Below are 15,757 nucleotides of genomic sequence, written 5' to 3'. Positions count from 1 at the left end.
ACAAAGTTCACATTTCAAAAGTTTAAACTATGATTGCAAGACCCCAAAACAAAAGTTACTGTGGCATAATACATGATCAAAACAACAGTTACCCTCTTCCCTCCTGTAAGCAGCAGCTCACAATTGAGTACGTATTCAAATTCTCAGGCAAGCATTATGATCAGAAATTGAAATTCTTAATGTTAAGTCTTGTCAAATTATGTTGTAAGGTTCTGTCAATAATCTAAATAGGGACCAGCTCAACTTAGAAATGGTATTGCAAAAATTCAAGGTGAGTTTGGCAATGAAACTTGGGTATTAGATTTTACAAGGTCAAAGAAACAAGCCAATGTTAGCTGAAGTGATGAGAGATTAAATTTGAAGATAGCACTTTTGATAAAACTGTGGCAAACACTTTTAAAAAAGTATTTGTTATTCTCTGTGAACATACATTTCCATGTGGGATGAACCCTTCACGGGGAAGTAGTACCACCACGGAGAGCCAGAGCAGTTATGGAAATTATTAAACTAAATAATTTATAATGCTGATGTGTGAAAGGGTTTTTAAAAATCAGTCAAGTTTGAACAGGAAGTTGACAAAGGGGGATAAAAATGTTAAAAATTGCTTGTAAAAGAGATGAAGAAAACTAAATTCAAATCTGTTTCAGGTAGAGACAAAAGAAATATCGGTTAAAAATCTTCTGTATCTTTCTTCAATACGTTATATGAGATGAAAAATCAAGGTGGTTGATGAGTTGGAGAATCTTATGTTTAAGGCTTATGGAGATGTCCTCTGCTACAATTCCTGAAATTGGAAGATAGCAAATACACTTCCTACTGTTTAAGAAGGGAAAGGAAAGCCTGTTTTCCTGCTGTACGGTTATGCCATGATTGTTAAGGATCTTTCAAGTTTTCCTCTCTACTAACTCGTGAAAAAACTCACACATGAACATCTGTTGACGTTCTGAACCTTGCATAGTTACTGTGCCTCTACTTGAACCATTGCATCATGAAAAACCTATTCTGTCCATACCTAACTCCAATATATACGAACTTCAAGATTAACAAGAGTGAGATGCCAGCTGATTTACTTCCTCATTCTTTGCCAGGGACAAGGCCCCTCTTACCATCTCAGGCGAAACTACACTGATCAGGAAGGGCACCTCAAGCTTCCTGATTTAGGTCATTCAACATCACATGGAGCAGTGTAGTTGTCAGAGTCACCGGGCAGCATTTTCTCATCTTCTGTTCATTCTCAGAACAACAGTTGCTAAAAGTAAGCTTTACCCCATGACCTTCCAAGATGTTAAATTTAGAATCACAATGTGACTGGAGCAATTCACTTCACAAATATCTTTCTTTTTATCTTCACTGTAGGTAGTACTTACTGATTCCTCTGTCCTCATGACTGTCTTCATCCCTCTCGTCGCGGTCATTTTCTAGGTTGGACATTCGGACAGACATCTCTGTTCGCATATATACAAAAAGAAGTTTTAGATGCAACCTTTTGTTTAAAGAAGCTTATGTATATATATTTTTTTTCCCATCAGGTTATATCATTTTTATTCTTTAATGTGGGAGGGAAAAGTATCTTCACAACATTAATTCAACTCTGGAAGCAGCATCAAATCAAAGGAAGTTTAAGGCATAAAAATAAAATAGAAACAAAATAGAAGAATTTATAATGAAGCAGTCATATTGCTACAACAATCAGGAAATTTTAATGTTGCACTTAGAACTATGAAGAAACTGGCAACACTTTGGAAATAAACTTCAAATTGGAGTCCTCTAATCTTCATGACTGAGAAAAGTTTACCAAGTAGTGCTTTAACCACAGGGGAACAAATAAAGGGCAACTTCTGGTCAAGATGGTGCCAAGTTGCAGTCTCCGGTGACATCGTAGCCCAGACTCAGTTGATTTTTAAGCTCAAGGAGATAGTTTTGGGGATAGAGACTGGAGTTGGAGATCACATTAGGGTTTAGGGACAGTGATCTGGGGGATTTAGAGTTCAGGCCAGAGGTCCGCATTCAAAAGCTGCAACTCGGACAAGTGACAAACGACAACCACAGACTCGGCCTCCACTTCACACTCAAGGCCAGAGATATGGACATGAGAGGAAGGACATTCATAGATGTTAGAAAGTCCCGGGCTGGTGGGTCCTGGGAGGCATGAGGGCCAGTGATTTGGAGTTCAAATCTGGATTGACTAATGCAGGGGTCGACTGAAGCCTAAAAGTTGATCGGAAGTCCAGAATTTGAAGCCCAATGGGTGTAGCTTGGAGGCTAGAGGCCTGTTCAGCAGTTGGAGGGTGAGTAGGCGAGAGGAAAGGGATTTGTTTTGCAGTCGTTGTTTAGATGATGGTTATGTTCTGTGCAGTTCTGCCTAGCACCGTGGCCACGTTATGTTGGTGATGGAACGTGTGGTAACACTTGCGGGATGACCCAGTACATCCTTGGGTGTGTTGGTTTTTGTTACGCAAACTATGCTTTTCAAATTATGTTTTAGTGTACATGTGATAAATAAATCTAAATCTGAATTCTAGAAGGTATCAAGTATGGTGAATGGAACATTGTCCTCCTTGTCTAACAAGTAATCCTTCCCCTCCCTTCTACATCAATTTCATATATCCCCAGTTACACATGTCAAACCATAAATTTCCCGGACAGCGAACCAGGGAAGGCTAAGTTCTCACCTTGTGCTGCAAGCGGAGACATATGCTGGTGACTTCTCCTGTGGATCTGGTGTCGGTAAGCGTACACTGCCAGAACAAGAACCATGATGCACCCCATGATCCCACCAGCCACGGGGCCAACTGGGGCACTTTTGATCATGTTCAACGCTACAACCTCATCGCCTGTAATTTGGCAAAAAAAAAAGAAAATTACCCGAAGGCTACCTGGTTCATTGCCCGTCCTATGGTTCCAATATACAACTAAACAACTAGATGGAACTGAAGCACAAACTACAGATAGCCATTATGTCCTAGTAAAGGAACTTTAGGACAACAGACATTACCTTTTATCACTGATGGTAGGTAAGGAGAAGCAAGCCCTCCAGAAGATTAGAGGAAAAGCAGTCAGTGAAGGATTTGGTGGTCCACAGACTGAAGAGAACACAGACTCTAAGTGTGGACTCTAAATGGAGCTGTGGAACAATGTTGACAGCACACCCTTTGAAAATAGCTAAAGACCAGGTGTGGCTTAATGGGAATTTGCTTGACGTTAACTTTTTAGGATCGTGTAAAAATGAGAGGTAAAATGTAAAGATCCATCATTTGTTCAAGTTGATGTGGTCCCCATGCACTTGGTAAACCAGCACAGAGCACAGCAAGATTGCACGGGAGCAATATAAAACACATTCCAGAATGCCCTACAGGTTAATCCTGGGAAGGGACCGTAATAGTAATAGTTTATCGCTGGAGCTGTTGGCAAAGCAATATTTAATGAATTCTAGATGAACTATAATGTAATCAATATACTGCCAACAAATTGGTATCAGAATTCTTCCGCGCCTCCCCCCACCCAGTTATACTCAGAACACGTATCTGATCATCTTGGACTGAGCTCCATGTTGTAATATTAACAGTGAACGTTTGACAAAGTTTCCTTGTCACTAACAAATAGAAATTACAAATGAGCATGGTCCAAGAGTAGCTCATTTTGATGCACACCAATCACAAGTTCTGGGACATGATAAATGACATGCTGGGCTTCTTATTTTGAAGTTATACAGCTTTTCTCTTTATGGTCACGTGGCCAAGTGGTTAAGGCATTGGACTAGCGACCTGAAGGTCGTGAGTTCGAGCCCCAGCCGAGGGAACGTGTTATGTCCTTGAGCAAGGCACTTAATTACACATTGCTCTGCGACGACACTGGTGCCAAACTGTATGGGTCCTAATGCCCTTCCCTTGGACAACATTGGTGTCGTGGAGAGGGGAGACTTGCAGCATGGGCAACTGCTGGTCTTCCATACAACCTTGCCCAGGCCTGCGCCCTGGGGAGTGAAGACTTTCCAGGCGCAGATCCATGGTCTCACAAGACTAATGGATGCCTTTACTTTACAGCTTTTCTCTGACAGGTCAACTGATTTAAATGTACTGGTAAGAGTTAAAAAAATAACTCACTAATGTTGGATTCAAGTAGATGGAGGCCAGTATAATGTGCAGCGGGCTTGCAGATTGAAACAATGTGCACTACTCTGTGGAGGGGAACTGCTAAAGACTTTAATGAAACCTCTCATCAAAAATGAGAATTTCATGTTTCCGTAACTATGAAAATATGCTAAAGAGGAACTAATTTGAGCAGTAAAGTTTTTAACGACAGGTGCCTCAGTCAGTCAGCTCGCTGAATCAGTGCAGCAGCTGTTGAACAGAAAATAGATTATGGATTGAATATTGTATCATTTCTTGATGCATGCATGCATTTCTAAATGACAATAAATGACTGAGTGTCCTCATAATCTAATATCTCTACACTCAATAGTCTTTAAACACCTTTCACAAGCATAGACCTCAAACTTCCACTTGGTAGTGCACTCAAAGACATGGCTCCAAATGCCCATACTTGTGACGTGAGGAAAACGAAGAGCCTTAAAAGGAAAAATTGAGCTTCAATGATTTGCTTTCAGGGCAACAGAAGATGATTTTGAATCCTGAGAATAGCAGAATAGCGTTTGCACTGAGCAAGGTTAACGAGTAAGCACAACAAGGCCTTAGGCAAAGAATCATATACTGAAAATACTGGAACAGTAATGTTTAATTGAGGATGCATCTCAGAATCAAGCAGCCTGTGTGGGCCACCTACAGATTAGACAACAAATGAGAGAATGAAATAAATAGAAAATAATGTTAAACCATCTCTGTTAAGGGAACAGGAAAGAAGATGGCAGTCATTTTAATTTGTTGACATAAGAAAAAGGTATTAGAGTGAATTAAATTCACATCTAGAAACTTTTAAGTAGTAAGTATTTCACTTATTTACATTCTCGGAAACAAGAGCGCAGACCAGATAGTTTTAAAAAATTTATATATGTCACAACTCAAAAGGAGCTTCTGGTCACCTTGGCTGTTCGTGGTGCACATAATCGAACTTGACGTGAAAATCAAGTATTACAGGCAAATTTATAATAATATGGAATGAGAATTGGGGAACGTCTTATTCTTAGAAAATGGCAATGCCTGCAAATAAAATATGACATTGTTTTAGCTGCCAATTTATCACCTAACAAATCTCCACAAGAATGGCTTGATATTTGTTATTAGTACTTTATTAGTAATCATTTTATAAATTGGCATTCAGCATTTCAAGATTAGTAAAGGATGTACTATATAACAGAGCCTACCACTACGCTTCCGTTCACTGTATCATCCTTACCCAAGGCAGGCATGTCATCGATATAGGGACTCTTAGCTCCAACAATTCCTCCAAAGCATTCTTTCTGGGATGTGCAGTATGGCTCATCCAGATGTGTTTTTCCATCACTATCCACCACACACCATTCACAGTCTAAAACGCCAAAACAATCTCTGAAATAGAAAGAAAGAGCCAGTCAATTGCCACTGGCAGCCATACATAGTCATTACCATTCTTCTTTTATTCTTCTACAGAGGTGTAGTAGAGAGTATACTGACTGGCTGCATCACAACCTGGTATGGAAGCACTAATGTCCTCAAATGGAAAACCCTACAAAAGTAGTGGATACAGCCCAGTCCATCACGGTTAAAGCCATCCCAACCATTGAGCACATCTGCACAAAACTTTGTCGCAGGAAAGCAGCATCTACATTCATTAACCCTCACCACTCAGGAGATGTTCTCTTCTCACTGCTACCATCTGGAAGATGGTACAAGAGCCTCAGGACTCGCATCACCCAATTCAGGAACAGTTACTATGAGGCTCTTGAGCCAAAGGGGGTAACTTCATCTTGCCCACTTGAAATGTTCACCCAACCAAGGGACTCACTTTCAAGAACTCTTCATCTCATGTTCCTAATATTTATTGCTTATTTATTTATTATTATTTCTTATTTTGTATTTGCATAGTTTGTTGTCTTCAGCACTCTGGTCGAATGCCCTAGTTGGGTGGTTTTACATGTATTTTGCTATAGTTATTATTCTGTACATTTATAAATATGCCCACAAGAAAATGAACCTCAGGGTTGTATATGGTGACATACTTCGAACTTTTGAACCTTGAACTCTTTGGTGGATGATAGCTTTGAAGGCACCAATTCCCTCGATACTCTTCGACAACTGGTAATCTTATGTGAACTTCATTTCTACCCTGGTTGGTAGTGGGAATCCTGATCTTTATCCACTTTCAAGGAAAGTTGACAGGTTAGCAACCTGATTTTGCTGCTTTCATCTTTAATAAAATGGGGCAGAGGTTTACCTCATCTACTCTCCTGCCTAAGAACAGTTAAAGCTGAATACGCGAGCACAAAGCTTTAGTAATGTTTCTATTCCACCAGTGGTTGTCCTTATATCAAAAGCCAGTCACTTACATTAAGGAATTGGTTTGTATATTACCAGAATAAGAAATATGCAAATGACTAAGTCAGAAATTAATGAAGCAAGATAAAGAATAGAGTTGTACGAAATCAAGATTAATCTATTCTTGTCTATTAGCCTTAGTAAAAGAATAAATCTATGCTTGTGACACCTATTTCAAACAGGGAGAAAAAGACTGCCTGGCACACTTCCAGGCTGCAGATTTATGTGCTGTAAGCTGGCATTACCCGCTCAACGTCCTTTGGCTGCATCTGGTGTTGATGCACTGTGGGAGGGTTTCTTGTAGACTGGGATCAAAGGCAGCAAGAGTCAGTGGCTCCTGGTGGACTTCACAACTTGGATTCCTGTTATATTAAAATACAAAATCAATTATACACAATGCAAGCATTTGTTGTCACACTATCTGAAGTATTATCCACTCTCACCCTCACCCCCACTTATCGCTCCCTATCTGTGCTAGTGGTGTGGATTTCTTGTCAGCGTTTTGTTCTAGGTTTATCAGCAGTACAATACACTGACAACACTTCCTTCTTCATGATTAAGCCTATGCAATATGTTTTGACAAGCCTATGCAAAGAGAACAGAAGAAATGAATCGAATCTTGTCCTTAACGCATAAACGGACATTAAGGGTCGTCAGGAGCAAAACTCCACCTGACCTTCGTTTCTCTCCAACACAAGGGTCCTGAACCCATAGTAACAGCCCACAAACTCCGACCACAAACATCATCGCTAAAATTGAATTCAATTAATGAGGAAGAAGACAATGATGTCTTTAATTATTTATCGTAACTTTGGCTCCACGAAGACCAATTACTCATCCATAACCACAACTGAGAAGCTGGTGGTAATCTGACTGACTGAAATGCTGAAGATCTTCTAATTAAAACAGACCCAGTTATAGAAGAAAACAGCACAGATACAGGTCCTTCAAGCTCATGCTGACCACCCAGCTAGCCCAAATTCCCTGCGTTCAGCCCATTCTCTATAAGTCCACCTTCCAAGTGCTTCTTAAATGATGCTATTGTACATGCCTCAACCATTTCCTCACATTCCATATGTTCATTACCATCTGTGTAAAGAACTTGACCTCAGGTCCCTTTCAAGTCTTTTCCCTCTCACCATAAAATCTAGGCCTCCGGTTTTGGTTTCTCCTATTCAGGGAAAAGACTGCTACTGTCCATCTTATCTATAATTTTAAACATTTCTATAAGGTTGCCCTTCACTCTCCTCTGTTCCAAGGAATAGAGACCTAACCTGGCCAATCCCTCACTTTCAGTCAGACCCTCTAGTCCTGTAAATGTCCTTGTAGATTTCTTCTACACTCTTTCCAGTTTAACCACATCTTTCCTTTAAGGTCACCAGAACAGTGCACTGTTCCCAAAGTGTGACTTCCCCAACAACATAGCCACTGCAACATAATATCCCAATTCCTATACTCAGTGCCTTGACTGTAGAGAGCTAACATGCTAAATGTCTTTTTCACCATCCTATCTACCCGTGACACCACTTTCAATGAAGTATACACTTGTACTCTCAAGTCCCATTGTTCTACTACACTCCCGAGTGCAAGTCCTATTCTGGTTTGACTTTCCAAAATGCATCACCTCTCATCCACAAATTTACTGATCAAGCCTTGTGTATTCGTATCCCAAGCATTTATTTTTGAAAATGAATTAACAGGATCCTAACATCAAACCCTGCAACACGTCACTGGTCACCAGCTTCCATTACAAAACACAACTGTTGGTCAGAAAGAACTACAATCAGTGAACAGGAATGGGGGCAGCTATTTTGTGAGACTGCCCTTGTAGCTGCCACTCTGCGAACTGTTTGATGAACTGATTCTTGCTTTGAGATAACTTATTCAGAGCAAATGAACGTAGAGACAATGAGTTTCTGATGATCTGTTAAACCTGCGACCATTCCCAAATATGTAGCTGTTTATTGTGTAAAATGGTAGGTTTGCAGCAGGCCCAGTGTCTGGGTGACACAGTTTGACTGGTTTGAACCAGTCAGAGTTGAATAGAGTAAAAGAAATCACCTAAGGCATGAAGTTGAAGGCAAAGGCCATAGAACAATATTGCTTGTGGCCCTGGATTACATCCAACAGGAAGCTGACACAGGTCAGTCAGATTACCTCGAGCCAATGAAACTAAACATCGGAGATTAATATAATAAGGGAAAGAATAAGAATGAAGGATTTTGGGAGCACAAGCAGTGACAACTCTCCGGAGACCACCTTCATCCATTGCGGATGTGGATGACCCCACGTCAGGCATGTGGAGATCACATCGGGACCACGAGGAATATCTGGCCAGCACAGACTTTTTGCCAGGTATTATCTTTTCTCTTCTTTCACTATTCATGAGGGGTCAGAGAAATTTAGTAAGTGTTCACAGTTATTCAGTTGTGTAAATGTGCATGCTTGTGAACTGAGCCAAAAAGGTACTTGCCAGTAAATATAAATTCTCTCTATGCCTAACTGATCATTATTACTAAGGGGCAATCCTTGTAACCCAACCTACTACCATCTCTGCTTCCTAACTTGGAGCCAATTTTGAATCCACCTAACTACAGTGGCTCCCCCTGAATTCCATTATGCCTAACGTTCCAGGCCTACCTCCATGTGGGACCTTGTCAAAGGTCTTGCCCATGTCAGAATAGACATCTACTGTCCTATCCTCACTTACCGTTTTGGTTTCCTCTTCAAAAACGTTGAAAGGTTAGTCAAATACAACTTCCCATGAACAAAGCCTGCTGACCTCCTAACTTGACTCTGACTATCCAAATCGTGGTAGATCCTGCCCCTCAGAAACTCAAGTAACTTCCCCACTACTGATATCAGGCTGACCATCCTGGGATTCCCTGCCTTGACCTTACTACTCTTTTTTTAAGCTATCTTCCAGTCTTCAGGAACATCGCCACTGGCTAATGATAAAGCAAATACTACCATCCTGGTAATATGCCTTCCAAAACATCTTCACTTGATTCTTTTACCTGCTGAGCAATGACTTTCACCTCAGTAAACAACAAGAAGTATTTAGATTAAAATCCCATCACCTCCTGCAGGTGGCCCTGCTAATCTCGAAGGGGCCCGACTCTGCAGGAACCTCTTGGGATTTTCCTCACCCTTCCATGCGAGATCCATCTCATACCCTCTTTGTTATCTTGATTTCCCACTTACAAGTATTTCTAATCTCTTTAAGGTCATCAAGGGATTCACTCAATTGCGACCTCCTAAACAAAATGTATGACTCCTTATTTTTGCTGGCCAGAGCCTCAGTACCTCCCAATAGCCAAGGTCCTGGGTGGAGAGGATCAGAATTTAAAACCCAAGTCCGTTCTGAATGCAGTCTGAAGGGAATGTGCAAGTGGCGGTACTCTCACGCTCCGGCTCTTCTTGTGCTTCTTACTGGTAAGAGTCTGTAAATTTGGGAGCGACTGTCAGAATAACCTAGGCAAGTAACTCCAATGCATTTGGTAGATGGTACACTCTACAGCCAGTGGACTGGTGACAGAGAGAATGAATGCTGAGGGTGGTCAATGAGGTATGAATTATGTTACTATTTTCTGGATGGTGTTAAGCTTCACAAGTTGCTGAAACTTCCCTGATCTAGGCAAGCGGAGAGTATTCCATTATTCACTTAACCTGAGCCTTGCAGAAAGTGGAAAAGTTTGCGGAGGTAAGTCACTCACTGTGGAATACACAGACTCTGACCTACTTTTGTAACCAATGCTATCTATGGCCAGCCCAAATGAGTTTCTGGTCAATAGTGATCTGCACGATGGTGCTGGTGTGAGCTTTGTAATGGAGATACTACTGAATGGCTAAGATAGGTGATGAAACTCTATTGTTGGCTGCCACTTCTGTAGCACAATTGTTTGCTGCTTGGATCAGTTTGTATCCAAATGTTATTTGTGCCATGCTGAATGCAGGATAAGGAGTTTTGAATAGAATCAAATCCTGTCCAACTGTCAGTGAACATCTCTAGTTCTGACATTAATAAGGAAGGAAAATCACTCATGAAATAGCTCATGATGCCGTCCTGCTGCTGTAATGTCCTGGAGTTGTGAGGATTGACCTCAGCAACCTCAACATCTTTCATCATTCAGGTATACTCCAGTTCCTGCAGTGCTTTCCTCTTGATGCCTATTGGCTAATTCTGCCACATCTTTCTGATACCACGCGTAATCAAATGTTACATTGATGTCAAAGGTGAAACAGTCTCTATCGAATGTATCTTTGAATACACAGGACACTGAAAATACCTACAAAAATATGATGGGTATGAAAACCAGCTAAATTCGAGACTTTGTTTAAAAGTAATCAAAAACCAATGAGCAAATTAGGCAATCACTCAAATCCGTTTACTAAGACTATTTCAAGTTAAAAACATAATTTAGGAGAAATCTTGCCTGCTTTCAGCATTGGTCAGGTTGCCAGTACATTCATTCACCTCCAGGGGGCACTCACAGGGGCACTCACATTCATTTTGTTCCATTCTAAATAAAACAAGGTACATGTTACATGAGAACATAATTGATAGCCTCTCACCAACTTTTCGTATAGATACATTTCTTCCTTGTGCTCAATGAAATAATAAAACACTTCCTTTCAGTTATGTTAACACTCTCCCCATCCCCAAAATCCTGGCCAAACTTCTCCAAAACAAGCTTATAGAATCTAACATCAATTATTGCTTCAAAGAGGATAATTCACTTGCTGAATAAAAGCCTTATGTGCAACATCACTGTTGTCCCATTGTTATAAAGAGCCATAAAACTTTGAGTTATCATTTGCCACAGGATCTGTGCTGTAGAAAAGAATATTTCCCCCATGAGAATTATAAATTTAAACTGCGCTTTGAAGCAGTGTATGGCAAATCAGGAAAACATAACAGCTCTAGGTTCAGTGGGCCAGAGAGGATTGAAAGGTGCAGCATCCCACAACTTATTGTACAACTCAAATCCAACAAGCTTTCTTACAATCTGTCATGTAAAAAGATGCTGAAGGTGAAAACAGTAATCAATGCCTCTAAACATTCCTCAGTTCTCAGCATTCACCTTGAATTAGAGATAGGCATTTTCCAGCAAATTCAATTACTTTAACATCCATCTAAAGGATTCTATGTTCATTGTATGAGTTGGGATATTAATATTTCATAATAACATAAAAGGCAACTGTTCAATCAACTGAATCTCTGCTACCTCACAGAACAATCTCAACCCCCACTAAATTTCCCTGTAACCAATTCATCACACATTTCCAAAAATTCTATTAACCCACCTACATGAGGAGTAATATACAGTGGCCAATCAACCCTCCAGGTGGCATGTCTTTGGATTATGGAAGGAAATCCATGCAGTCACAAAGAGTTCTCGTAGAAAAGAGAAGTGAGTTGGGACTAAACCCAGGGCACTGGGCTGTGAGGTAGAAGTTCAACTAAGTGCACCAAATTGCCTTGTTCTCCATCATTCTTCCCCTCTACCACCCCGTTTCACCTCCACCTGCGAAATTGACCATGGACTTCATAAATAGCATGAATAATTGAAGGACCAAAACACTTCCTGAAGAACCATTACTTAATAAATAAAATTAACTCCAATCTTCACTTCCACAAGTGATTTGATGTCTCTGTAAAGTAGCGGTCCCCAACCACCGGACCGCAGACCGGTACCGGGCCGCAAAGCATGCGCTACCGGGCCGTGAGGAACAATATGATTTGGCGATAGGAGTCAGCTGCACCTTTCCTCATTCCCTGTCACGCCCACTGTTGAGCCATTACACATGCGAGGTCATTACCCGCGCATCATCCATGTCAGCGCGGGAAGAAGATCAACTCCTCGAGCTTGCAAATGACGGCGGGCTGAAAAGTACGTTTGACATAACACCTCTGCCAGCATTCTGGATCTCAAAGTCAAGGCTAAATATCCTGAGATAGCCATGAAAGCACTGAAAACGTTGCTTCCATTTCCAACATATCTCTGCAATGAATGCAACGAAAACCAAATTGTGTAATAGACTGGACATAAGGAACCCCGTTCGAGTATCGCTGTCTCCCATCACCCCTCAATGGGACCATCTTGTTGCAGGGAAACAAGCATTCAGCCCAGGGCTCCCACTGATTCAGCGATATTGGTGTGTTGCAATGATTTTATATGTTCATACGGGGAAGATATGTGCTGTGTGTTTAATATCCAAACATTACTTAAAATGTTATGATGCTATTGACTTACTTATATAACCATATAACAATTACAAGCCACCTCTGCCCTTCTAGTCCGTGCCGAACGCTACTCTCACCTAGTCCCACCGACCTGCACTCAGCCTATAACCCTCCATTCCTTTCCTGCCCATATACCTATCCAATTTTTCTTTAAATAATATCGGACCTGCCTCTACCACTTCTACTGGAAGTTCGTTCAACACTTACTTCAAGCTCCCCTGATAATTGACTTATCGCTATATTCATGCGAGGAAAATATGCGCTGTATGTTTAATATTAAATTCGTTAGATAAACCCTTTTAGAAATGAAATTGAGTGTATTAGCCACTTAGCTATATTCCGGTCGTGATTAACATCCCCCGCCCCACCAACAGAAGCGCCAAAAACGATTTGTAGAAAACATCGGCACGTACACGCATATGCAAAGCACGCATGCGCACTGGTGCCCGCGCAAGGCTTCATGGTCATTGTAGTCTCTCTCTGTAAACAACGTATTTGGCTCTACTCTTGTCCGTTGGCAACCCTACCCCCCACTCCCCCCGGGTCGGCCGGTCCGCAAGAATATTGTCAATATGAAACCAGTCGGCAGTGAAAAAAAGGTTGGGGGCCCCTGCTGTAAAGCAAGGTTATTCATAAATAAATAGCCTCATCACTACACATTGGGATGAACACAGTGGAAAGTTACCCAGTAGGGATCATCTTTACAAGAGTGCCCCTGATGGGGCAAAACAATGTAGGACATAACATTAGACAAGAAACAGCTCACTAAACAAAATTTTTGCCTTTTGCTTAATTTCAATGACAGGCTTTAACAAGCCTTCCTCTTGCTAATTGCCAATATTTACTGAGCAAACCTTGGAAATGAGCTTTTAATCATATAAAGTAAGCTACAAACACATAAGGAACTAAAATGTAGTGTCCTTAGAAAATGTCAGGGCCATGAAAGTAATCGTACAGAATTCCAAACAATTTACTAATATTTCCAAATACTTGTGTTCACTATTTATGGCAGGGAGAGTTTTTCTTCCTACTCCCGTCTGCGTGAGATGTGGGACATTTGAGAGACTTTGAACTTTTACTGTGCTCATGGACTTCTTCATCAAGTTATGGTATTGTCGCACTGTTGTAACTATATGTTATAATTATGTGGTTTTGTTAGGTTTTTTTTCAGTCTTGGTCTGTCCTGTGTTTTGTGATATCACACCAGAGGAAATATTGTATCATTTCTTAATACATGCATTACTAAATGACAATAAAAGAGGACTGATTGTCTTCATAATCTAATCTAATTCTTATTTCTATTGCATACACAGATTAACTTTGTTTTATATGACAATTTCAGATAATGCTCATTTCCATTTTTTGCCAACATAATGCCACGCTATCTTCAATCATGAATGACACAGAAAATCTACTAACTTATTAACCTCCTTATGATGTTAATGTACAATTCTAATCCAATTTAAGTGACACAACACTGACCTGTGACAGTTCAGGCAAAGTCTGTCCACCATGCTGCAGGCACAGAAAGCAAGTGCATCACATGTTTCATTGACAATTCCAAGAAATGCATTGGTGCCAGGAATCCTGGTCAATCGGTACTTCGAGCAATGGCTACCATGAACAAGATTTGTCAGATCACCCTATCAAAAGAAAATGTACAGTAATATCATGGAAAGAAAATAGTTTCAATAAATTGGGTTAAAGATTATATTACTGCATTCAATCTGAGGTTCATGTGATCTTATCGGGGAGCTAAAATTAACCTCATTATTTCTGGTTGAAAAGGAAGGTGAGCATGGGATCTTAACCTTGGCTGGTGTAATCCACACCAAACGGTTTGTGAAAAATTCTAGACAATTTCCAGACTTAATTCATTCGTATTGCTTCAGGCTGAAGTTTAAATGGCTGCATTTTGCATACCAATGTGTAGAAAACTGCAGGCAAATCCAGCACAAGGAAAAAGGAATACTTGGAGGAACATTGACACACAAATCACTTGCGAGACTAATGGAAAGGAATGAAAAAGAGAAAACTTGCATACTAATAACATGACAATGCAGCATTAACACCCTGGTGAAGAAAACTTGCTGTTTACGATGACTGGAAGATATAGCTTGTGTGCTACACCATCTCCAGAAGGCAGTACTGAAGCATGGTGTAAGAGAGTGAAGCAGAGCTTCACAAATGAGGACAGCAGGTGTATGACTTGATAGCAAACCCAGAGGTGATCACTCCCTCCACTCACTGTTACATATTTAATGCAGGGCTGTTAACATAATGGCACTCCAAAATTACTTTTGAAGCTTCTTTTGTACAGAGGAGCCTGTGTCTACAGTAATCACCTGCCAAAATGAGGTACATTTCTCTTTGGTGGCAGTGACAGCTATAAAACCAACAGTCATAAGGCACAGATCATCTCTTCAAAGTTAAAGCTGAGTTCATTGTTGTATGCACAGGCGCAATGAGAAACTTGCAGCAGCCTCACAAGCACACTGTATTGGAAACAGTGCATTCACATAGAAAACACATTAAAACAGTTCAGGACGGCCCTGGAGAGAGTGGAACTTTGCTGGCAGTTAGCAGCAACATGCCCTGATCGTACCTGCTCTGTTTGTGACCTTAGTTCATTTTCCTCCACTAAGAAGGTTCTCATTATTGACGAGCAATATGACCAAAAGCTACAAACTAACCAAAGTCATCTTGCCAGAACATTAATCTTAACCTTGGCTCCGTATCAGGATTTTTCCACCTGAAGCGAGAATGTTGTGGTTTCAGGTCACGCTTACTGGATTTAAACACAAAAGTTCAACCTGATTAACCCCGATCAGTTTTGAACAGTTAGTTCATCCTCAATACTTGCAGGTGGAAAGCAAAGGCCTCACCTGCCTTCTCAGGTGGAGGGAAAAGTTCAAATGGCAGTATCTGTAGGGCATTCTCTCCAATGCCCTGGGCACTATTTGCTACTAAACTGACCCTGTCCAAAGTTACAGTTAAAGAGAAGTTCTTCCAGCATTAAATCCCTTTACCTACTGTGTGT

At 40.8% G+C, this 15,757-nt stretch overlaps 1 protein-coding gene across 3 annotated transcripts in view; it reads right to left on the bottom strand.

Moving 5' to 3' along the window:
* cachd1 (cache domain containing 1) overlaps positions 1 to 15,757 on the bottom strand; it is a 189,978-nt gene that overhangs the window by 5,564 nt on the left and 168,657 nt on the right. For all 3 annotated transcript variants that reach the window (XM_063064129.1, XM_063064128.1, XM_063064127.1), the window contains 6 exons: positions 14,200 to 14,360; positions 10,907 to 10,993; positions 6,716 to 6,832; positions 5,353 to 5,504; positions 2,673 to 2,834; positions 1,368 to 1,445 (listed from right to left, as the gene is read on the bottom strand). In XM_063064129.1, the coding sequence (XP_062920199.1) occupies positions 1,368 to 1,445; positions 2,673 to 2,834; positions 5,353 to 5,504; positions 6,716 to 6,832; positions 10,907 to 10,993; positions 14,200 to 14,360 (757 nt within the window). The remainder of the gene's footprint in view (positions 1 to 1,367; positions 1,446 to 2,672; positions 2,835 to 5,352; positions 5,505 to 6,715; positions 6,833 to 10,906; positions 10,994 to 14,199; positions 14,361 to 15,757) is intronic.

The sequence above is a fragment of the Mobula hypostoma genome, chromosome 12 (genome assembly GCF_963921235.1).
Source record: "Mobula hypostoma chromosome 12, sMobHyp1.1, whole genome shotgun sequence".
Classification (NCBI taxonomy): domain Eukaryota; kingdom Metazoa; phylum Chordata; class Chondrichthyes; order Myliobatiformes; family Myliobatidae; genus Mobula; species Mobula hypostoma.
This window is presented reverse-complemented; position numbering and strand designations above follow the sequence as displayed.